A 25,675-nucleotide genomic window follows, 5' to 3' on the forward strand; every position below is an offset into this window, starting at 1 on the left:
CTCTCCCTCTCCTCTCCTCTCCTCTCCTCTCCTCTCCTCTCCTCTCTTCTCTTCTCTTCTTTTCTTTTTTTTCTCCTCTTATTTCTTTTTTGAATTGAGTTCAGAATCAAAAGAGCTATTCTACTACTGGTATCTTTTCTGTTATGATTTTCTGTTACAATTATTTAACAAATGTTCAAAATGTTTGGAGGAAATTATTAAAGTGGAAAGAATTATTTAACTTGAGAAAAGATGTTCTCTTTTGTGGAGAGCTGGTTGGATTTCTAGATAAGGTCCAAGTTGCTAATGGTAGTTTGATCTCCTAACTTGGAGAGGGGAATTTCTTACATGTTTACAGACAAATCAGCTTTTCAAACTCAATGGTATGTTCAGCTAAGATTCTCATAAAATGAATGATTGTGGATACTGGTAATCACTCAAATATTAAAAACACCTTAAAAATTCAATTTTAGTGCTCTTATACGGAAAATGCTTTTACTTAATGGCCATAAATCAAAGTATGTTACCTATGCAATTTTTTCTTCATTTCTCATGTTTGTGATGCAATTATAAAGTTGGTGATGTCTGGATTTATATGGAATCCCTCCATGGGGAGAGGGAATGAGACAGAATATGTGTTGCTTACAGAGCACTAGTAGGACAGTTTCTGTACCTGGAGACAGCATGTCCTATCTCAGTTAGGAAGAGAAAGTTTGCAAAATAAAGGGTAGCAGTTCTTCAAGTTTGCAGGCCTATTGCTACACTGGGTTCACGTTCATCCTGGATATACTAAGATTATCTGTCGCAATATGACAATGGCCTGGTCAGCCTCTAAGTTAGGGTCATTCCATCAAGAAAGGAAGGCTCCATCACTGCCTTTGTATACTTGGCCCTAGCATAGACTCTGAGGGAACTGGAAACATCACCTGTGAAGTTGTTTATTTATTGTCCTAGCAGCCGAGTGCTTTTGGCATCAGTCTGCATTTCTCATGCTCTTTGGGAAAGGTTCATATCACCCACTCTGCATGATTATACTGAAAACTCCAAATGCCTTTATACTCTTATTTGTCTCTGTTGTAAGTGACAACATATTTTTCTAATTATTTTTGTTATGACATTGCTTTGTTCAGTGAATATTTATTATACTTACAAGTTTAGGAGTGGATTTGAGATAAGTAATATCAATATTATTTTTTGAAGAGTTTCATTTCTATGAATTTTGGCATAGATGCTTGTGTTCACAGTGAAAATAAAAAGATATGAAGATAGCTGCAATGTTAAAAATGAGTCCATGGATTGAGAAATAATCATTTATTTGAAAAATTCTTGGTTATTAAAAAATATACTGTGATATTGGTGGAACGTCTAAGTAAAGAATTTTGAGTTCAGTGTCTGGTTGCTTCACCTGGCCCAAATGGCTGTAGAAACCATGTCCTTCCCCGTCCTGCTGGGTTAATGGAGGGTTGGGTTGGGTGAACTGCCCGACTGGTTTTCACATCTCCTCTTTTATCCTCCACAGTGGGAATCACCACCACGGGGATAAGTGTGCATTGCTCAAGGGTGCTGTTAGAGGACATGACTTCAGTGTACCCTTCTTCACAGCGGCAGGTCTTCATCTGCAGGAGAACAGGGAGGCTTATTCTACAAGTGCAAGATAATCTTGGCAAGGACAACTAAGTTTACTCAGAGAAAAGAGCATTAGGAAGCATTTTAAAGAGAATTTACCACATGCAATTTCTTTTTTCTTTCTTTTTTATATCTCTTCTTTATTTACATTTCAAATGTTATCCCCTTTCTCAGTTTCCCCCACTCCCAGAAATCCCCTTTCCCATCTCCTTGCCCTGCTTCTATAAGGGTGTTCCCCCACCCACTCACACATTCCCGCCTCCCCATCCTCAAATTCCCCTTCACTGAGACATCGAGCCTTCACAGGACCAAGGGTCTCTCCTCCCATTGATGACCAACAAGGCCATTCTCTGCTGCCTTTGCGGCTGGAGCCATGGGTCCCTACATGTGTACTCTTTGGTTGGTGGTTTAGTCCCTGGGAGATCTCGGGAGTCTGGGTGGTTGATATTGTTGTTCGTCCTATGGGGTTGCAGCCCCCTTCAGATCTCTCAGTCCTTTCTCTAACTCTTCCACTGGGGACCCCATGCTCTGTCTAATGGTTGCCTTAGCTACATTAACTCTGCCTCTCCATGCTAAGTCTTTCTAAAGGTAAATAAGTCAAGTTCATTGAGAACTGTTCAATTAATTTAAAGCAAAATACGATGCTTTAAATTCGATGGTTTCTCCCTCTAGCCATGGCTCTTTGGGGACTGGGGAGAGGGGTGGTACCAGAGACAGAGGGATGACAGAAGTGGCTTGTTCATTTTAATGAATGTGTACTTACCTCACTACAATATGAGTGCGGTTGACTACAGGGTGGGTTACAAGACCTGTCAGCATCAGGCTGGCTAACCACCAAGCAGCCCCCTGTAGAACAGAAAATCATATTTTAACAAATGACTTCTCTTGATGTGATAAAAACACACACTCGTCTTTGAAGTTTGAATCCTTTTGGAAGTTCTAAGAAGTACTGCATTCGTGAAATGGCTGGTTAACAATTTCATTAGGAACATTGGGTTTTTTTCCCCAGATGACAGCACTGTGGTTTGTACTTCATAACAGTCCAAGACATATTGCCAAGAGGCTGATTTTGTAGCTGCTATATTTGAAACACTGGTTTCATATAACCTATTTCCAATAGTAGTTGGGGGGAAAAAGTCATTTAACCTATTTCCACAAGCCAAGCCCAGCAATTACAAAAAAACAGATTGAATTTTATTTTATAGTTAAATATCTTTTTTGGCTATTCAAAATGGTAGTTTTCATAACCCTCGAAGTAAGCTTCAATTTGTTTGACCATTATACAATTGGGTTTATTATAGTGTTCATTTATTTTGAAAAAAAATCACTATTCTTGTTACTTCCAGATATTTTGTGGATGCTGGGAAGAAAGACAAAATAACCACTAAGTTTTTTGCTTGCACTATTTTCCAATTTGCCATTGAAATTAATCCCTCCAATTTATTTCTTGCATGCACTACAAACTGTGAATTGACTGATATGACACTTTTGAAGATGGAGACAGTTGCCCTAAAGGAGCAATTTTGGTGACATACTGGGACTCTTAGTTTCAAACTATATTCACTCAATGCAACACAACTTTAGCCAAAACAACTTTTTTTTATTCACTGAGTTCATGGTCTTTTAGACTCAATCAAAGGTTCCCAGAATCTGTTTTTCTTTTAATCTGATAAATAGATTTCTAGGTTTTCATTCAGTCAGTCAGTCATTCATTTTTTAAAATGCAACAAAATATAGTAAGATAATAAAACAAAAATGATCTCATCACCAAATCAGTCACTGTGAAGCAAATGTAGCTTAGTGACCATGGTAACCATCACACAGTATATGAAAAGAAAGTTGTCACGTGGCTTCCCTATAATGATAGTTTATAAAGAAAAGCAATTGATCCATATAGGTAATGAGCTTAACATTTGTTTTCCTAGAGAAACTCACCTGAATGATGGTCACTTATTTATCACAGTCATTTATCCTAGGTCATTTATACACTGATTTTTCAGAGAAAAATAGTCCTATACAGACATTGTTGTAGTAAAAAGAAATTTAAAATGTGATTTATACTGATAACTCGGTCTTTAAATTTTGGTTTAATTCTGCATTAGGAGAACCGTCTCAGCTGCAGTAGGGAAATAATAGTATTATAATGAAACAGCAGACGCGTATTATATGCCTCTGTTCTTTGAAAAAACAAACAAACAATAAAAACAAAACAACCCTCCAATCAAACAGAACCTTTTAGGAAACTACGAAATGCCTTCTGAATCACTTAAAGAATGATGTGTACTCATTCTGAGGCTCTGAGTTAAGTGGATGGCATCTCCAACACTTGGTTTGGAATGTCTGCACTGCCTCGACTCTGCCCTTAGCACCTACTCTGCCTAGAATGCAGTTCTGGCTCAGTGTTTTCCTTCCCCAAATATTGCTGTTGAGACAGCAAAGAGTTTCCTGGTAGGTGTTTTTTTCTATTACACATTATATGTCCACTGGGAGATGCTATTATCAAAGGCTTCTTGGTACAGCTTTTAGTCACACACAAAACTCTGTCTTCATAACAATATAATTTGACATTCTGTTCTGGCTTTCATAGAGAGGAAGTAAGAAATTAGGTTTCAATAGACCTGGGTCAGTTGAAATTCAATATAAAAGTTGATGTTTTCCAAGAAGTGCATTGATCCTGGCGGGTCCTGTGATCACATAATGTACATGAAAGTTAAATCACAAGTGGACTTTACTCAGGGCACCAGGATGCATATGACTTTCTTTTTCTTACTGAAGAGTTGAAATAAGAGTCCTAAGCCAGCAGGTGCCCTGGGCAGCTGACAGTCAATACCCCTCCTGCTTCTGAAGTGGAGATTCTGGACAACAGAATTATCTTAAAATGATAATTATGGAAAAATATTTTAAATTTGTGTTTATGTGTCCAAAGTGGAGTTGTGCTTCTGACTGTGACCTGTTTTCATGGAATTTTCAGGCTATTCAATACATACTCAGCCTGAAGCCTCTTTTCATTTTACTGGATTGATTGACAAATCTTCCTTATTAATCAGTAAAATATCTTAATACTAGATTTGCTAATTTCTGTATATTATATTTATAAATGCATACTCCATTGCTCTGTATCATCCTTGAAGCACAATAGCAGAAGTAGTGACAGGAATAATCATCATTTTCTTTGCATATACTAATTTGTTAATACATAAAATCCCTATGGAAAATTCAAGAAATCACTTCTATTTATTTATTAACAGTAAGTGGTATTCAATTAAACATATGCTGATGGTAACTGTCCAAAGAAGATATAGTAAAGAGAGAACTTGAGATATTCTAATATTTTAAAATAAGATAATTTAGCACTGGTCATCAGACATGTACACACCATACATTTCTTGATTCCAACAATGTGTCAACAACTGAGGGTCCTTCAGGATTCAGCTGCATTATGTATTACAGGAATACAAATAGAGAAACTGAGGCATTGGTGTTTTACCTGTTACATTTACGCCATCTGACCTTTGACACCAGACTGTCCGAGAGGAGCCCTTCCAAGCACTTGCCACCCACTTGTACTCATAGCATTGTCCATCTGCAGGCACAGAACAGGAGTTGATGTGACATTACTCAGGACTGCGTGCGAGAGTTTCTTCTCTAGTTGTACTCTTGATTTCTAACTTTACTCCACTGTCATTTTACACCGACACTTCTTTTCCTTGCCCTGGGATTTATTTAATTAATTTCAAATTTCGAGCTTCTGTACTACTCTGGAACAGAGCTACCCTGTCCTAGGAATAGGGAATATTTCATGTGCTTGGTAAAATTTAGGAAAATTATATTGACAGGGTTGGAAATTTTACCCAACTATTAGGTTAAATCATCTAGTTCATTAGTTTTTGTTCTATATTTTCTCAGCATCCTAGGTCTCCTCTTCCAGTTTTCAAGGTAAGGTGACATTTTTTTATACTTACTATATGTTATATGTCAGATTTCTTAACTATTACAGAACAAAGCTAAGAATTTTGAGCCTTATACTAACCACTAGATACCAAGACTTTTATTGTTATCAAGATACCTCCATGCTCCAAGCTGTGACATTGTAATACACTGAAGTTTTCGATATGGAATTTGCTGAAAATATTGAGAGAGTAGTTCTATATACATACATACATACATACATACATACATACATAAAAAGACACATGAACACATATATCCATCATGCTCGATGTCCAATTATTATAAAATTGCTAATGCCCACCAATGAATTAATTTATCAATTTCTAAGACTGCATTAAGAGTCTAATTTTATAATGCTTTTGTAGTTCTTTAATTTTGTTATTTTTTTAAACAGATGGAAAATATTAGATTTATATTTGGTCATTGCTAGTATAAATACACAATTGATGATCCTAATTATCACACACACACACACAGAGGGGGGCGGAAGAGAGAGAGAATCTAGAGGTACATATATAATGGTTATAGGACAACCTTAGTTATTGGTTATCAATTTCCACATTGTTTGGAACAAAGTCTGTTTTTGTTGGCTGTGGAACAGAACAGGCTATCTGGCCCTCAAGCTCCTGGAAATGCTTCTGATTTTGCCTATCAAATTCATGTATTCACACTTGCGTGGCTAGCACTTTACTCATGAATTCTTAGCCCCTCAGAATTTATTTTTAATTTAACTCTCAACTGTAAGTAGAAATTTAACAAGTTCAGTCACTCAGCACAAATTCAGCAGAACTAAATGAATAGATTTCAAGTGTCAAACTGGTGCAACTATTTTAGAAATCAATATGGCTCTTCCTCAGAAAATTGTAAATACTTCTACCTGAAGACTCTGCCATATCACACCTGGGCAGGCATATACTCAAAAGATACCCTACCATACCACAAGGACATTTGCTCCACTATGTTTATAGCAGCCTTGTTTGTAACAACCAGAAGCTGGAAAAAACCTACATGTCCCTCAAGGGAAGAATGGATACAGAAAGGATGCTTCATTTATACAATGGATTACTATTTAGCTATTAAAACTGAGGAACTGACTTTTGCAGGCAAATGGATGGAACTAGAATATATAAACTTAAATGAGGTAATCCAGACCAAAAAGGACATGCATGGTAATATACTGCTGATAAGTGGATTATTAGCCAAACAATTAAGAATAGCCATGACATAATTCACAGATTATAGGAAGCTTAACAAGAAGAAAGACCCAACTGAGGATGCTTCACTCCTACTTAGATGGGGGGGGGGGAAGGACAAAATAATCACAGGAGGCAGAGGGAAGGAGGGACCTGTGTGGGAAAGGGGAGGGGTAGGAGAAAAGGGAGGGTAGGTCAGGTATAGGGGAAAACAAGAGAGGAGCCCAGAGGGTCAAGGGAATGAATAGACATATGCAGCAGTATGGGGTGAGGAATAGGAGTGTAAATACTAGAAAGTCCCAAACATTAGGCATGTGGGAGGCTCCTAGGACCCAATGAAAATGACACAAGCTGAAATGCCGAACAGTGGGGAGATAGACCCTGAAGAGACCACCTCCAGTTTACAGACATGACCCCCAGTTGAGAGATGGGTCGGTACCGACCCATCTCAAAATTTTTAACCCAAAATTGTTTCTGTCTAAAGGAAATGCAGGGACAAAAAACTGAGCAGAGACGGAAGGAAAGGCCATCCAGAGACTGCCCCACATTGGGAACCATCCCAGATAGAGACACGAAACCCTGACACTGTTGCTGATGCCATGGTGTGCTTGCAGAAGGATCCTGGCATGACTGTCCTCTGCGAGGCTCTATCAGCAGCTGACTGAAACAAATGCAGATACCTACAGTCAATCATTGGATGGAGCTCAGGGACACCAATGAAAGAGTTAGAAGGACTGAAGAAGCTGAAGGGGATTGCAACCCCATAGGAAGAACAACAGTATCAACTAACTGGACCTCTCAGAGCACCCAGGGATTAGGCCCCAACCAAAGAGCATACATGGGCTGGTCCATGGCCCTTGCTACATAAGTAACAAGGCCCTAGTGGGAGGGGATGCACTTGTTCTTGTGGAGGCTTCATGCCCCAGACAAGGGGGATGCTAAAGGGATGCAGCAGGAGTAGGTGGGGGGTGGGTGGGAGAGCACCCTCTTAGAGGCAAAGGGGAGGAGGATAGGGTGGAGGGTTCATGAAGGGGAGACAGAGAAGAGGGATACATAACATCTGAAATGTAAATAAATGAAATAATAGTAAAAAAGAATTGAAGCACTTACCATCACATGATTTTGTTTCTAACATCTGCTCTGGACATAGGTGTTGATTCTCCAGTTCTTGTATAATCACTGCTCTGGACCGGACTTGTGTTCCACCAAAGCCAAGATCCTCACCATTTACACAGGTCAGCTGACACAGACTCCATGAAGACCAGTCATTCAAATAACAGTCACCTGTAGGAAACAGGTTGGTTGTTTCTACCCATGAGGGACAGTGATGCAGACACTCATTTTAATACTAAACATACATGTTTGGAACTATGCTAATTATGCATGATATTTATAAGATTTTCACACACATAATAATTATCAGTTTATATGTAGTGAATATGTTATTTGGAATGATTGGGTGGTTTCTGGGTGACTTACTGTTATAAAACATAAGCTATGATCTGAAGTTTGTCCGTCATGATCATTTTCTAAGAGATAGATAGTATTTGGTCAAAAGCTAACATGACATTTGTCATTATTATAAAAGGGCTAGTCAAACCTAACAACACATAGAGCTTGTCTCCAGGTATTCATAAAGTTAAATTGGCTTGAAGTTAAAGGTGAGAGAACCAATGCTTATAAATGTCATTTTTTTTTCTTCCCAGAGGAGTATAGCTGAGGCAGGCTAGTGAGTTGACATTAAAACAGAAACTGGCTATTTCTTTTAATCTACATCTCTAATCAACCACACCCCTCTGAGAAAAATACATAGTACATACAAAATGTCAAATACCATAAATTCATAGCAAATTTCTACAGTCTGATTATATATCTGTGCAATCAACATTTAATCAAGAACAGACCATTTCCAGACTCTCAAAACTCTCCTGCAATCATAGCATATATACCTTTTCCCATTCATCATCTTTTAATCACTCATGTTTGTAAGAACTACTGTATGTTTCAATAGTTCTAATTATGAAACTCTTGGGAATATTGAAGTACAAGCTTATATTGAACATATACATTAAATATGTGAATCTGTTGAGTATATGCATAGTAACAAAATTACATGATGGACCCATGTATTTAACCTCTTTTATCATTTTGAAAATAGAAGGTTTAGTGAAACATATTATTCAGAAACCCCTTTTCCTTCACCTACCAACTAATTGCTTGGTGACCAAGTTAATTTTGGCAGAGATGAATCCATAGAATGCTCTTATCAATTCAAGTATTTCATCTGTCACCCAAATAATTAGAGACTCATATTATGCTGGACATGACTAAATTACACAGAATTGCTAGGAGGTGTGATTGATGAAAATAGTTCTTGTGTCATGGGCTAGAAATCCTGGTAACACAAAAATTATTTATGTATATATATATTGAATAGCATTATATTGGACAAATTACTATTACCAATGAGAACTGGCCCTATACTATTTTATGTTAAATAGACATAGTGTTAAAATGACTCCTAATTACTGAATGCTCTTCCCATAGAACAGTAGTTCTCTCAACAGGGATGTGTTTTCTCGAAGTAAATGTTTATTAATATTGACTCACAACTAGTAAAGTGCACAGAATAAGAGACTTTTGAGTGCGACGTCTTAAATGGGATGTATATATTACATCTTTCCTCTCAAGGGTCAGGTATTTTCATGAAAAAGGGTATAGAAAGATTGAAAGTTTCTCAGTTGGTGGACAACATCAGGGAATCAGGGCACATATAAACCCACAGTGATTGTGACTGTACACACAAGATATACCTAAAGTCAAGCCAAACAAAATTCTAACATGGAGGGATGGGGGAAGTGGGAATATAGTATCAACCTTATCTCAGGAATTATTGGCATTTGATAGATGCTGGGAAATCAGAGTTAGTTTTTATTAATGGTGTGACTTCTAGTATATGGAGCACACTGTCCTCATACACAAGAGTAGTTGTCCAGTGTGAAGTGGACTCAAATGTTTGAAAAAAGAAAGAGGGAGAAGGAGAGAGAAAGTGGAGAGAATTAGAGATAGAAATAGAGCTGGGATGGGAGGGAGAGAGGGGAACATAGGGGAGAGAGAGTGAAAGGAGGAAGATAAAGAGAAGGAGAGAGGGAGGGAGGGAGGGAGGGGGAGAGAGAGAGAGAGAGAGAGAGAGAGAGAGAGAGAGAGAAACAACAACAACAAAAACAAACAAGAGAACAGAAGTTGGGTCCAGAGGTGGTGGTGGTAGCAGCTCAGGGAGGAGAAGCACACATATGATTAAAATATATTGTAAGAAATTCCCAAGGTATTAATAAAATATTATGTAAAGAATCTAGTACACTTTGAAAATGCCAGGGGGGACTAGAAAAATATATAAGAAAGTTATAGAAATGGTTATATTTCTGAATGTCACATTTTGGGTTTCCTGGTGTTTACCATGAAAACCTGGTATGGGTAAAAATTTAAAAAAATGCCGATGACAGGTTATATACCTTTACCTAAGTGACTATAAACTGAATGGAATTTAGATCTCTTTCTTTTGTGTAAGTAGGCTTAATCTCTATATGTACCTTTATTTGATATCATCATACATTTTGCAGAGAAAATCAACAATTATAATTTTCTGTAGTCTGTGCATTACATAATCATCATCTTGAAATATCTATGCCAAACGTCCAAAATTTAATAACAAAATGAAAGTGAAGCACTCTGTACTAAATACACTTTCATATTTTGAACAAATCTATTGGAATAATAAATTTACATCATCCCTGCCAAATATGAAAAGTGTATTCCCTAATTCATAATCTACGCTTTAAAGCTTACTATGTCAAATTTGTTTTGCTTCCAAGCCACATTGTAGAGGGCTGAATATGCAGCTCATGGATATTAGAGACCTTATTCTGTGCAGTAATGTGGTGCACCTCTGACCCACAGATAAATTGTAGTGACTTGTTAGTAGAGATGTCACTGAATAAGAAGGTTGACACTATTCACATGGACTATATGTGTAACCTCTTCTTAACTCTGGTGTTGCAAGAATTTTGATCATACTGTAAACTCTGACATTGTGAGCTGTTTCCAATTGTGGTATGGCTCAGCCATTGATCCTAGAGCTTTCTGTTTACTGTAAATGGTGCTTGTAGTGTGACCCAACCCTAGCACCCACCTTTAATCCTAGAGTTAAATAAAGTTAATACTAGGTCAAAAGGTAGAAAAAGTAACCAGTCTACAGGGTGTGAACATAAATAAACTCTAAGGAAGACTTTTTTTTTTTTTTATTTTAAGTTGAAGGGTATTTAAGACAGAATGGAAGCGAAAGGGAATAGGCCTTCTGGGACACTGGAGGAGTCTGAAGGCCAGCTAGGTGCTATCTCTGCCTCTCGGAGCTAGCTGGTTTTCATTCTAGTATCTGGCACCTGAGTCTTCTTTGGTAAGATCGAATGGCTAGGATTTGTGTCTTTAAACCAACACTCTGGTCCTAGGAAGATATCCCTCAAATACAAATTCTGTTCATTGTTACCTGGGCAGGGCTGGGTGCAGGTTTCCTCCAGAACTATTTGTTTATTACCATCTATGATGAGCTCTGTGTTAGCACAGAACTCTTCGTCCACCACTTTGCTGAAATCCTCAGCTGAGCCATCACTCACAACACAAGAAATATTCCGTGTCCTGGTTCCTTCTCCACACTGGGCCTCCTGGAATGGAGGGAGAAATAGCTAATTAGAAGAAGAAAAATAATACATTAGAGAGCTCATGGTTTGCAGTCATGTCTGCATCACTGGTTTTGATTTATGAATAGCTAGAGAAGCATTAGAAACCCTAGGGAAGATGCCTTTTAGGGCACAAGCTATAAAGCATACACTGAACAATTTATTTGCTTCCTAGACAAAGACAGGCAAATAAATTTTCATTAAAATGGATCTGGTCTTCAAATGATTTTAAAAGTATAGGACAGGGGGGGCGCTTGCTTTGAAACTAATTAAAGGACTGGGAAATGACAAAGTCATTGAGATGTTTACGAGGAAACCGACCATCTCTAACTTGAAAATACTTCTAGAACCAAGTCTCTGAAGATGAGGAATGTGTGCATCCACACAGCTTCCTGAAATTTGATACCTGAACTTGGCATGGAGACCACTGGCCATATTGCCACCGATAACATGGCTTCACTGGGCAAGGTTTGGATTGTTCCATCAGAGAAGGGCAGGGCCTCCCATCACCTTGAAAGGGCTGGGTTACACTTCGTCTTCGTATCATTTTTCCTTTAAAGATATAAAATGATATAACTTCAATGTGATGCCATCGCTGTCCAATAGATATACACTGAGAGAGGGAATCATGGGTATCTCTTTTGAGGAGATTCTGGTGTAGGAGAGGCTCACATGTTTTAGGAAAGAAGATACATTTCTGTGGCCTACCTAATACAATTTATAGCAAGAGAGATGGTTTGTTTTATATGGCTTTACTAGTAGTCTGATGCTAATTGCAATACAAACTAACCTGTGAGTCCACATGTTTGAGAACATTGTGACCAAGGAGACCAGTCAGAAAGCTGGCAGTTCACAGGGCATTCCACTGTGCAGGATGTGTTCATTGGCCAATTCTTTTCCAGCCCAAGCTGAAAGGGGAGAAATAGATATATTTGTATGGGCAGAAAGACAAGGCCATAAGCACTGTCAGTGGGAAAAGGAACGCCAGGGGAGAAGAGGAGGGAAGAAGAAAGGATAGATAAGAGATAATGAGCAGTGGAGATGTGAGGATTAGAGAGAAGAGGAGATTGGAGGAGGCAGACAGGGTTGAAGGAAAGGATAGTGGGAAAGGTGCATGGTAGAGCAAAACCATTGGAAACAGAACAATTGTTACAAATGTTAAGAATATAAAATGGGTCAACTTATCTAAGTAGGAGTCAAGGGCAGAAGAAGAATTCAAAAGCATAGTGACTCTCTACAGTTATGCATTGTGTTAATACTTTTCATAAATAGTGAAAAAAACTTGCTTTGTTAAAGCTACACCAAGATGATTTATATAATATGTGGCTATTTTGAAAGGAGTTTTTCACCCTAATTTCTTTCTCAGACTGTTTATCATTTGTATACAGACGGGCTACTAATTTCTGTGATTTAATTTTGTAGCCAGCCACTTTGCTGAAGGTGTTGATCAGGTGTAGGAGTTTCCTGGTAGAATTTTTGCTGTCACTTATGTCTACAATCATATCATCTTTGAATAGCAATACTTTGACTTCTTCCTTTCCAATTTGTATCGCCTTGATGTCCTTGCGTTGTCTTAGTGCTCTGTCTAGAACTTCAAGTACTATATTGAAGATATAGAAAGACAGTATGTGCTTTGAATCCCCGATATTTCCAATACTTATAACATGAAAGGGTGTTGGGTTTTGGTCAAAGGCTTTTCTAGCATTTATGGAGTAGCTCATGTGGTTGTTTTCTTTCATTTTTGTTATATGGTAGATTATATTGATGGATTTTCCTATGGTGAACCTCTCCTGCATTCATGGGATGAAGCCTACTTGATCATGGTGGAAATACTTTTGATTTGTTCTTTGTTCAGTTTGCAAGTATTTTTTTAAAGGATTTCTTTTTATTAGTTTTTAAAAAGATTATTTATTATTATATATAAGTACACTATAGCTGTCTTCAGATGTACCAGAAGAGGGCATCAGATCTCATTACGGATGGTTGTGAGCCACCATGCAGTTGTTGGGATTTGAACTCAGTTTCTTCGGAAGAGCAATTGGTGCTCTTAACCACTGAGCCATCTCTCCAGCCCAGTTTGCAAGTATTTTATTGAGTATTTTTATATTAATGCTCATAAGGGAAATTAGCCTGAAATTCTCTTTCTTTGTAGAGTCTTTGTGTGGTTAGGTATCAGCATGACTATGGCCTCATAGAATGAGTTTGGCAATGTCCCTTCTGTTCCTTCTCTTTCTATTTTGTAGAATAGCTTGAGGAGTAGTGTGGTATTAGCTCTTCTATAAAAGTCTGGTAGTATTCTATGCTAAAAATGTCTGACTCTGGGCCTTTTTTTTTTTTTTCTCAGAAAGGTAAATAAAATAGATATTGGAGGTGGATGAAGGGAGGGGACTTGATGGGAGAGGAGGTGGGGAGGGGAGGCAGTGGGGTTCAGGTTTAGGGTGAGCATGGAAAAGAATGTAAATTGGCAATGGTCAGGGCATCTCTAGCATTTTCCAGGGACCTGGAATGGGGAGGGACCCCAGGATGTCTATGGGGTTGACTCTAGCTGAGGCTCCTAGCATTGTGGGACTTTCTATAGCCAGGCAGTACTCCCAGTGGAGGGATAAGGACAGCAACCCAAACATTCTATACAAAATCTGTCCTGTCTACAAGATGTGCAAGGACAAAAGAGAGCACAGACAGAGAATGGCCAACCAATGACCAACCTGAATTTAGGCCCATTCTATGGGTTAGAACTGATACCTGACACTATTAATGATATTCTATTCCAGACAGGAGTCTAGCAATAATTGTCCTCTAAAGTGGAAATTTCTGATTTCTTTGGAGAATTAGGTTGGGTTATATGATGTTTGTCTATAAACTATCTTATGAGAGGATGTATGTGAGAGAATGTTTTGCTGAGAACAGACAAGTGGTGTTTCTCTAGAAGTTGCCTGGAAAAGGGCATGTGATATTTTTCTGGAGACACACGAGTTTGAAAAGAGTATAACTGAACAGACTGTGGACTACACTGTAGCATTGGTTTACCTTGCCTTTTTTGCTAATCATCGTTTATTGTGACTGTAGAGAGAAACACAGCAAAGAATTTCTCATGATATTCTTGTAGCTTCAGTCCAATTGGAATAGGTTTCTTTTGGATCAAACTGACATTGCTGATTCATGAATGGTGCTTGTGAGTGGATTAAGCTATTGCTGCTGATTCATGTTAACTGAACTGCTGATATCCTGACAATAATGATTGGAATCACCCCTAAGTACTATTTCTAAACAAGTCTATATTCCCTCTGCCCTATAAACCTTTGATGTCCACGGCCTCTGGTAGGTGGTAGGCTAGAAGGGAATTTATAGCATTGAAATACCTTATAAAGTAGGTTTTAAAATTTTTTTAATATTTTTTTTATTACGTATTTTCCTCAATTACATTTCCAATGCTATCCCAAAAGTCCCCCATACCCCCCCCACTTCCCTACCCACCCATTCCCATTTTTTGGCCCTGGCATTCCCCTATATTGCGGCATATAAAGTTCGCGTGTCCAATGGGCCTCTCTTTCCAGTGATGGCTGACTAGGCCATCTTTTGATACATATGCAGCTAGAGACAAGAGCTCCGGGGTTCTGGTTAGTTCATAATGTTGTTGCACCTACAGGGTTGCAGATTTCTTTAACTCCTTGGATACTTTCTCTAGCTCCTCCATTGGGGGCCCTGTTATCCATCCAATAGCTGACTGTGAGCATCCACTTATGTGTTTGCTAGGCCCCGGCCTAGTCTCACAAGAGACAGCTATATCAGGGTCCTTAAGCATACAGTCTTCAGAGAGGTTTCCCCAAGAAGCCAATGGAAACAAGAGCAGGGGCCCACAGCTAAACATTAGATGGAAAAGAAAAAAAGAAAAAGAAAGAGTTGGGGGAAGGATGGAGGGACACAAAGAGAACAGAGACTCCACAGGAACACCAACTGAGTCGACTAGTCTGGATCCTTGTGGGCCCTCAGAGATTGAAACATCAACCAAAGAGTGAGCATGGGCTGACCGGGGGACTCCTGCACTTCTGTAGCAGATGTAAAGCTTGGTCTTCATCCTGGTCTCCCAACAATTGGAGTGTGGCTGTCCCTGAATTTCTTGCCTGTCTGTGAATCCCATTTCTCTAACAAGACCACTTTACCTAGGTGTGCCTAGTCTTGCAGTGATTTGATGTGCCGATAGAGTTGGGGGTGATGGAATGTGTGTGTGTGTGTGTGTGTGTGTGTGTTTGTGAGAGAGAGAGAGAGAGAGAGAGAGAGAGAGAGAGAGAGAGAGAGAGAGAGAGAAAGAGAGGCCCCCAGGGGATGACTTCACTCCCTTCTCAAAGGAGAAGGGGATGAGGGAATGGGAGAGGATTTGTGTGTGTGTGTGTGGGGGGGGAGACGGGGGCTGATAAGGAGGTGTAAAGTGAATAAATAAATAAATAAATAAATGAAAAAAGAAATGTTAGAGAATTCATCTTTATTAAAAGAAACGTGGGTCCTCAGGCGGTATAAATGTTTTTATATAATTTGCTTATGAAGAATTTCTATTCTCAGGTTTATCTCATCAATTTTGCTGTAGCTCAGTTTATTATTTATTTATTATTTATGTATGTGTATGGCCTCTTATAATGTATCATTTTATTTGCATTTTGATCGTGTCGTTGTGACTTACATGTTACAGTTTTGAAGTATATGTAAGAAAGAGTTTCAAGTTCACAGGTGATATATTCCATTCCAACATCTAAAGTGAAATCAAAGCTATGAGGAAGCATTAAAATAGAAAGTATTAATATTATAGCAGAGAATAACAATTTTTATTGGTAATTCTCAGCACTGCCATTCCTTTTTGCTTTCTATGAAAAAGTAATTTAAATTTTTAGTATCTGTACAATATGTAAATGTGCTGTTATGAGAATAGATATAGACTATGAAATTAGACAAGAGACCATGGGAAGGAAACAAGGTATATTGAGGAAGGAGAGTTATGGGAATGTTAGTGAATTTAACCCTAATTTTCCTCTTTGTAGGGCACTAATGACACATTTCTTTGTGGCCATTAGAGAAGCAGCAAGAGCTACCTACTGCTGCTGAACTGAATACTGGGTTTGCACAGGGGTTGGTAGGTAGGTGGTCTGAGCATTGTTTACAAAGACAGCACAGTTGTTCCTGGATCCAGCTGGACTCATAGGGATGCATAAAATGGTATGTGTGTTGTTTAATTCCCACAGAAAGCAGCTTAGTTTTCCCTGAAGACAGCATTTGCTAGGGTGTTAGGATCTGAACCTGCAGTTGTCCCTGCAAAATTCACAAAGCAAAAGAAGCAGTTTAAAAGAGTCCTGAATGCATTGGACTTTACTAGTAAAGCAGTCTCATTTCACATTCTTGTAAAGAGGAAATTTTCCTGGGTTTTTCCAGAGACCACACGAATCAGCCTGAGCAGGATCACCTACCATTCTCTGGGAAGTTAGTATTCGTTGTAATCATCGTCAAGCACAAAAATGTTACTTACTGTTGGTTAGATGGCTTAAATGGTAATATTATTAAAAAAAAAACCCTGATTTTAACTTACTTTAATTTAACATATAAATAGGTTGATAAACAAGATTTTACAGGGAGACATTTATTGTGTATACAAAGCGATGTTTTCAGCGCATCTGGAAGTCCATCCCTATAGTCAGAGATGCGAGGAAGTTAAAGTTACATACACTTTGACAATGGCACTAAGTGGGTTCAAGTACTTTCCACTGGTGGCTTTCTTTCCCTTGCGAGTTAAGACAATTCTGTTTCACATCTACTGAAGCTCTTGCTTATTTCGGTCTGAAAAACGACCCTGTGCATATCAGAAGCACAGGGAGTGAAAGGACAGGAACGTCATTGCCTTTGTGGTGTGAAAATCAGACAGAAATCTCTTCCATGCAAGGTGTAGCTTCATGAAAAAGAGAAAGGCCAATGCCAAGGATCTCTGCTGCCCAGAACGCCGGAGCTAAGAGTCATAGCATTACTTTCCTTTGACGATTAACTATAAACTACATCTCTGAGCCTTAAAGATATTAGTGACAGACTTCATTGCTTTGCTGGAGCATTAAGCTCTCTTATCTAGACCTGAGACCCAAGTACTTAGATTTTCACAGCTGGGTATCAGATCTTCATATCAAAATCTGCTCTGAAACTGCATGTGATCAATGTTTAGCAACAGAAAGAATAAATGATGCATCTTGGCAGGTGTCCAAGCTCTGCACCCAAATCTCATCAAATTACAAAAGATGATGAATGGTCTGATTAAGATTTATTGCTTTTATTCACCTTGATTGCTTATTGTTTCCTAAGCATTTTTTCCAGAATGGGCTAATTAGCATACCTCAGGGCTCCAAGCAGAACAAAATACAGGAAATTATCTGTGGAAATCGGTAGCGTGGATACTGTCTCTTTTCAAGAGGGCACTAGAAAGCCTGTGAAAACAGCTGTTGCCCATGCAAGTGGGTGGAGCAAATGCCACTTGGCTCCATGTGAATTCAAATTATCAGGGAAGAATTCCTTCAAAGATTTAACACAACACTCACCCACCTCTTCACAGTACTTTAGATCAACGGACTTGCCATCACTTCGAACACAGTCCAACATCCTTGTTTTAATGCCATTCCCACAAACTGCCTTCTCGCTCAGCTGACACGTACTCCAGTCTGAATGAAAAAGACCCATCAGAACAGAAGGCGGTGCATGTAACAGACTTCAAATGAAACTCTGATGACCTGAATCCCATACCTAATTCACAACTGCTTCCTAAGCCCCTCAATCAATCATCCCACATGCAGAGCATATGAGTCCCAGATTTGAACATATTAGGAGTCAAATGAAATTGCTGAGGTTGCACATAGCGGTGGGGATTATTTTTTGAGGCAGATGTCTACTCGACAGTCTTGACAGCTAGCTATTTAGTGATACTGTAAAAATGACTTGGTCACACAGATCAATACCATGCCAAAACTTTAAAAGAAGAATAGAAATAAAAATGTACAATTATGCATCTTTTAGCAAAGTAATTTTAATGGATGGTACTTTATGTAGTTATATTAATACTATGTACTTCATTCATCTGCAGGAAGTAAAATTCTTTAAAAGTACAAACTCATTTTGTAAATAAATTCAGCATATTTATTAAATTCCCTTATTTTGTATCTTTTCCTAAAACCATGTTTTCATCTTTCTCCAGGATAGTACAGTGTACCCTGGAGAACTTTGATTTCCTTTGTGGCATCAAAGCAAACTGTAGAGAAAACTAAGAGACATAATCCAGTGCAACTGCTATGTGTCTTTCTTCAATTTCTTGATCTTTTTCAACATAAACATTACTAGGAAAAAAAATCCAAGTTAGCTTCAACATTGTACCAAACCATATGAACCAATAAAATATTGATGATGTGTATATTCTGATGATATTAACTGAAATTTAAGAAATAAATGCAATTTATCACAAGTCTACTTTTATGATAGTTATTTTTAAGATTTTGGACATTTTATATCATGTCAATGTTCACAAATGTTCCAGTGTCTCAAGAATTATTGATGTATATGTAACAATCAAATATCTGATAAAAAGGTAATATTTTCCATAATCTCAAAATGGGAGATTTTAAAAAGGATCATTTTGTGTACTTATCACATACTTCACAAATTTTGTCTTTGCACACTTTTATTCTTTATATTTTGATGATTTCTAAAAAAAGTAAAACGGATGACTACTTCTGTCATGTGACACTGATTATGTCTCAGAGTTTACACTGTGTCTCTAAATGGCACACAGGTAGAGCTGGCCTGGGATTTGAGAATGTCTGGAGCCGATTCCTATGGGAAGAAGCATCAGAATGTATAAGGACACGATGAGATGCTTTACCTGTGACATTATAGTCATAGTGGTAACAATTTTTGTTCAGGTTACAGGGCTCTTTCTCCACAGCATCAGGGCAGGCTCTTCCTTCATCAGCAGGCTGTCTGATGGGATCCGCTGACCTTTGCCTCGAACCACTTGGATTGCAAGGCTTACAGAGAACAACACCAGTTTTTAAGAAAGGTAAACTTACATATTATTGTGTATATTCTGATTCATCATCACCTCACACACATGTCTCAAGTAGCTATCCCACATGGTTTTCAGTAGTGAAACTCCATCCTTCTAGAGAAATTTTGCTCCCTTAAGATTTCTTTGGCTTAATGATACTCCCCTATGCAGCATCCTTCATCAAAACACCATTACTTACCAAAAAATAGCAATTTTCTTAGACAGTCATGTCAATTATTCACAATTTAGTCACACAGGTCTTTCTCAAAAAACTCTGAGGTATAATAATCCTGACTGGTGTAATATATATATATATATATATATATATATGTATATGTAATTATATATGTAATTATATATGTTATTATTATATATATGTAATTATATATATATGTATATATATAATTCTGAATTCACAAAAGTACATATAATAGTACATTAATGAATTAACTAAAATTCAAATATTTCATACATGATATAATAAGTATATTAAGGGCTGAATCAAAGAGTAGTTGTTTCTTTTATTACTTAGGATGTTTTGCGCTCTTAAATCATTTATTTCTTTTATTAGATATTTATTTAATTACATTCCAAATGTTATCCCCTTTCCTATTTTCCTGTCCAAAAATCCCCTATCTTCTCCCCCCTCCCCCGGCTCCCCAACCCTCCCACTCCCACTTCTTGGCATTGGCATTCCCCTATACTGGGGGATGAAAGCAAGAAAACCAAGAAGTAGTAACACATTTGTTTCCAATAAAATAATGGAAATTGGTAATTATTTTAATTTGAATTTGTGTATTTGCCTATAATATGTGTAAGTATAATATATAAACTATAATGTGTACACCTTTAAGAGTCTCATATTTAGAATTTGTGTTCATTGTCTTCTCATAAACATAATATAAATTACTACTCGTTACATTTTTTTTAAGAAAGGTAAACTTAACCATACAGAAGCTAGCATGCTTCTGGAACTGGATTTAGAGTAGTAGTTCATTGGACTAATTTAAATAAAGAATTAACCTCACTATGAATCAAAGTTCAGAGTTTCCATATGTAAAATGTAGGCATTGTCAGACTCTGATGTCCCATCCTAGCTAGAAGATGTTTAAGTCATTATCTCACACCTATTGGAAACACATTCTTATGGGCCACTTTTAGTAACACAGAATGCTAATTTCATATGCTGCAATGATTCACACATATATATAAATGTATATATGTGTATAAATGCCTGTGTGTATATATAAATTGACCTAAACCATTTAAATAAATATCAAGGTATTTGATGTTCTTAATGCATATCCTCATATAAGCAATTTAGAACCTACACAGTGGCTGGCTATTATCTTATTGGTGCATCCTTCTATAAACATTTAGATTGTAAGAATAGAAAGGGACAAACGATTTTGGATTTCTTAGGTCTAAAGTAGTTGTTGTCTTGGCCTCTGCTCTCCCTGTATGTTGATCACACCACTGAGGGAAAACTTACTGTACTGAGAGAATGCAAATTATAGAAAGGTCCTGCTACCATGTCCAGAGTACATTGAACTACTTCTGTTTTCTATATCTGTATATTCTTTAAACTTAATAGTTCTTTTCATGCAATAAATGTTTGTTTGTTTTTTTTTGTTTATTGACATCCTAGGTGATGATTTAACATAATTTATAAAGTCGAAAATGCACACCTAGTCAACTAGCTGAATTTTAGTCTCAATCCAAAATTTCTATTGAAAAACACTCAGGAAAACAAAATATTTTTCACAAACTCTTTCTTGTTACACATGGTAGAACTTAATATTTTTTCTAGGATGGCTACTTAGGGATATTTAATACTGAAAACAGTTCCTGTTTGGTGGCTCCTGGTATTAAAATCCCTGTTAAGGAATTTAATAATCAGCTTAAATTCAACAGCCCCTGTTTTATATAAGCTGGATATTCTCTTAACAGAATCCCTGATGACAAGAATTCTATCATTGTAGAATGTTCAGCTGCAAAATTAAAAGAGAAATTCATTTGCAGACCTTTATGAAGGGTAGAGCCTTCATCCCTTTTTAAAACATCTGTTCAAATGATATATTGGCCCTATTTTGCTTCAGGGCAGTCAGTTAGTTGCCACTTAGCATTTTAACAATATTAACACACAGCTAAATACAGCAATTCACCTTGGAAAACACAGACTCTAAACTTGCCTGAAGTTGTATTTTATTTAATGTCTTAACATTAAACATATCTTTCTGATTTTTTTTCACATTGCTTCTCACAGCTGTTCAGGATTAAGCTAACTGTGCTGGATAACTTTCTGTCAACTTGACACAGATTAGATAGAGTTATCTGAGAGGAGGGAATCTCAATTGAGAAAATGCCTCTGTCAAACTGGGCTATAGGCAAGGTTGTAGAGTTTTTCTTAGTGATTAATGGGGGAAGGATGCAGCCCATTCTTCCTGGGTTCTTCCCTGGGCTGGTGGTCTTGGATTTGATAAGAAATCAAAATGAGCAAGTCAGAGGGAGCAAGACAGTAAGCAGCATTCCTCCATGGCCTTTGCATCAGCTCTGGTCTCTAGGGGTCCTGCCCTTCATGAGTTCCTACTCTCACTGTTGTTTTGTTTGTTTGTTTGTTTGTTTGTTTGTTTTGATTTTTGATGATGAACTGGTATAGGGAAGTGTGAGTATGAGTGAAATAAGTCATTTCCTTCCCAAGTTGCTGTTGGTCATGGTATTTCAGCACAACAGTAGTAACCTTAAACAAGAAACTAACTTTTGCACATACTATTTCAAGTGATTCCCTTCCTCTAGATGGGTGCTAGGTCCTCAGTGTTGTTGAAATCTAGATTTCTGATTGACTTTGAACTCATCTGTCTTTCTAGGAATAAAAAAGCACAGACTATGTGTGACTGACAGGTTGTGATGGTTATTCTTGGTTGTCCAAGTTCTTTCATCTAGAATTAAATAAAACCCAGATGGCTGAGCATACCTGTGTGGCATTTTCTTTCTTAAGTCATTTGAAGTAGGAAGACCCTATTCTAATATAGATCTTTGAAGTGGGAAGATATCCTTTAATATAGATCTTTTGAGGTGGGAAGGTCCACCTTTAATCTGGGCCACACCTTCTGCTGGGAGCCTATATAAGGAACCCAGAAGATGGCAACTCTCTGCCTGCTTGTTCCTTCTGTCACTAGCAACTTCACCCCTTCACTGGCATTAGAGCCTTCTTTGGGATTCTGGTATATACTGAATGAAGACAATCTGAGACATTCATCTTCTTGGAATGAACAGCTATTGACTAGATTTTTGGACTTTCTGTTGATGGAGAGCCATTTTTGGACTAGCTGGACCATAGCCTGTAAGCCATTCTAATGCCCCTCCTACCTCCAATGTCTACACACTACATACCTCTACAACAGTGTTCTCAAACTTTCTAATTCTGAAACCCTTTAATACAATTCTTCATGTTATGGTGACCCCCCAAGTATAAAATTATTTCTTTTGTATATTTTAACTGTAATATTGCTACTGTTACAAACCATCATGTAAATATATAATATGCAGGATATATGTTATGTGACCTCCAAAGGGATTGTACCCCATGGGTAGAAAACTACTGCTCTAGAGAATCCTAACTAATACCCAGGTAAACTTTTTTGTTTGTAAGAGAAATGACAGCAACAACCCTCCTCTGTGAGACAGGGACCGAAAAGTGCTTCAAATTGATGCTCAGGGAAGGTAGAGTTTTGGCACATGATCGTTTCTTCTTATGGAAAAGTGGATTGCATAGGATGAAATGCATATTGTCACAGATTCTTTTACAAAGTGATTCTGTCATAAAAATGGAGGTTGTTGAAGTGAGGCTGCTGATGAGTGTTCCTTCATCAACAGGGATACTCACAGCAAGTTCATGGAATGGAAACTATGATCATTTGGTTTCTGTTTTTCTATGTCTACACACAGCCATATGAGAAGAATACCTGAGGAGCCACCATGTGTAACCTTTTTCCTCTTCAGATTGTTACTTAAGATTATTGGCTTTCTGGTGTCAATATTCTGCTGCAGCACGTTCTTGTGTGCCAGAGTGTTCTTAGCATTTACATTCATCCGATTCTACAGGACTCAAGGGATACCAAACTGGCATCATTAAAGTACCTTAGCTAGAGTTGTGTTATTTCCTTATTTTAACCAAAGAGAATCATGATGACCACTGCAGTTTGTAACATGCTGTGTAATCTCTAAGGCCTGCTGAAGGAATCATTTGCTGGTTTAGAAGCATGGTTGAGAAGGAGCAAACAGTTTGGAAGCACTCAAGCTGTTGTAGAAACATTGCTGAATTTCCATGGCTTACACATGCAAGGAAGTGACGAAGGAAGCACACTTCACTTTGTGTATATGGCTCACAAAAATTAAGAAAACTCTATTTTACCCAAATAATCTATAATCTCACCAAAGCACACTGGGTCCATGGTCCCCACTCAGATATGACACAGTCCTCGGGGCATGGGAGTTTACACTCTCTAGAGCCCAGGGGCATATCTTCTGGGTCACACAGGTAATCCTCCACATGTTCAGAAGGGCCATCTGCTGTATTCTGCATGCATCTAACAGAAAATGTTCACATTAGCAAAGGAACTAGGCCAAGTAAAATGAAGCCAACACACAGGATGGTGGTTCTCATTAAGCTATCATCAGATGAACAACATAATCCCAAAGTTACAAGAAACTATGCCTCCCTACATATAGTTAGTATTTCTATAAGGTTAAAAGAAAAACAAAAGGAAAATGTATATTCACAGACATAGTCGTAATATTTTAATTGGATAGCTTCAGTGCATTGGTAAATGCTATGTTTTTTTTTGTTGTTGTTGTTTTTTGTTTTGTTTTTGGTAAGGAAAGTGACTTTTCCATCCATATATGAACTAAACTGATGAAAATTGGTTCAAAGAGGTTCTCAGAGGAGACACAGTTGATCATAAATGACAGAGGTTGAGGGACAGACAGTGCAATATTCACACAAAATGTTTCATAGGGTGATTTTTAAAGATAAGGCATTTATCTGTTTGCTTTGTCATTAAAAAGTAATTTTAGCTGTCAGCAAGATGACTCAGTGAGTAAAGGCATTTGCAATCAAACCTGGTGACCTGATATCAACCCTTAAAACTCCCATGGTAGAAAAGAAAGAAGTAATTCCTGCACATTGTTCTCTGACCACATGGGTACTGTGATGTGTAAGCATACACAGACACACACACACACACACACACACACACACACACACACACACACACACACAACCATACTACTTCTCTATTGTGTTTATTTGTCTCCTGTTAGCTTTTCTCTTATTTGTTAGTTTTTCTTATATTAGGACAAATTTACACCTTTGTTCATATGATTCCATTATGAACAGTCAAGAAATCCTCTCGAGAAGCTAATTAATGTGCCTTCATTTTTCTGTAGTTAATAATCTCTCTGTGAACTTTAGTAGTGGAAGAGAAAACCTTGATCCTTAATTTATAATGTAGGAAAGGTCACACTTATTAATGTGTCTGGTAAGAGAGTTGCCTACGGGAAGATGAAAAGGAAGATGGGCTCTCGAACCTCTTAGGGCCATTGCAGTGTTTTAAGCAATTGGCTGAATCATGTCACAGTTATATACTTGGCATCCTATCTTTCCTTAGAGCTTTACAGTGAGGAAGGACATTGTGTCTCTAAAAATATACTATAAAGGATCACTTTTTATAGTGATAAATGTAGAAATAAATATTTCTGTCAAGTGAGACACATTGAAAGATTGGAAAGCTGTCATTAGTTGTATATTGATTGGGTATGCAATTTAGGAAAATATATAAATACTGATCTCTGTAATTATTTTTAAAAAATCATTTCATAAAAATGAATCCATAGATATTTGGTGATGTCAGTGTTGAAAGATTAAATTACAAATTTTTTTGAAAGAGATTTTAGTTACATAGAGAAATGTTCTATTTTCAGTAGCATTTAAAATATTCTTCTGAGAGTGGCCTGATGGATACATGGATGGGCCAAGTGTTTCTATGTTCAAAAGGTAGAATTGATCACATTCTTAGCAGATACTGATGCAGCACAAGGATTAACTTGGAAAATTACCTATTGATCCAAGTTAA

At 37.6% G+C, this 25,675-nt stretch overlaps 1 protein-coding gene across 1 annotated transcript in view; it reads right to left on the reverse strand.

The window, feature by feature from the left end:
• Thsd7a (thrombospondin type 1 domain containing 7A) overlaps positions 1–25,675 on the reverse strand; it is a 393,851-nt gene that overhangs the window by 4,998 nt on the left and 363,178 nt on the right. Inside the window, exons 16-25 of the mRNA XM_021165189.2 lie at positions 23,977–24,130; positions 19,377–19,521; positions 18,050–18,165; positions 12,273–12,390; positions 11,889–12,034; positions 11,293–11,467; positions 7,860–8,033; positions 5,093–5,188; positions 2,369–2,451; positions 1,385–1,595 (exon numbers count right to left, since the gene is read on the reverse strand). Coding sequence (XP_021020848.1) covers positions 1,385–1,595; positions 2,369–2,451; positions 5,093–5,188; positions 7,860–8,033; positions 11,293–11,467; positions 11,889–12,034; positions 12,273–12,390; positions 18,050–18,165; positions 19,377–19,521; positions 23,977–24,130 — 1,418 coding nt within the window. The remainder of the gene's footprint in view (positions 1–1,384; positions 1,596–2,368; positions 2,452–5,092; positions 5,189–7,859; positions 8,034–11,292; positions 11,468–11,888; positions 12,035–12,272; positions 12,391–18,049; positions 18,166–19,376; positions 19,522–23,976; positions 24,131–25,675) is intronic.

This window comes from Mus caroli, chromosome 6, assembly GCF_900094665.2.
Source record: "Mus caroli chromosome 6, CAROLI_EIJ_v1.1, whole genome shotgun sequence".
NCBI classification, from domain to species: Eukaryota; Metazoa; Chordata; class Mammalia; order Rodentia; family Muridae; genus Mus; species Mus caroli.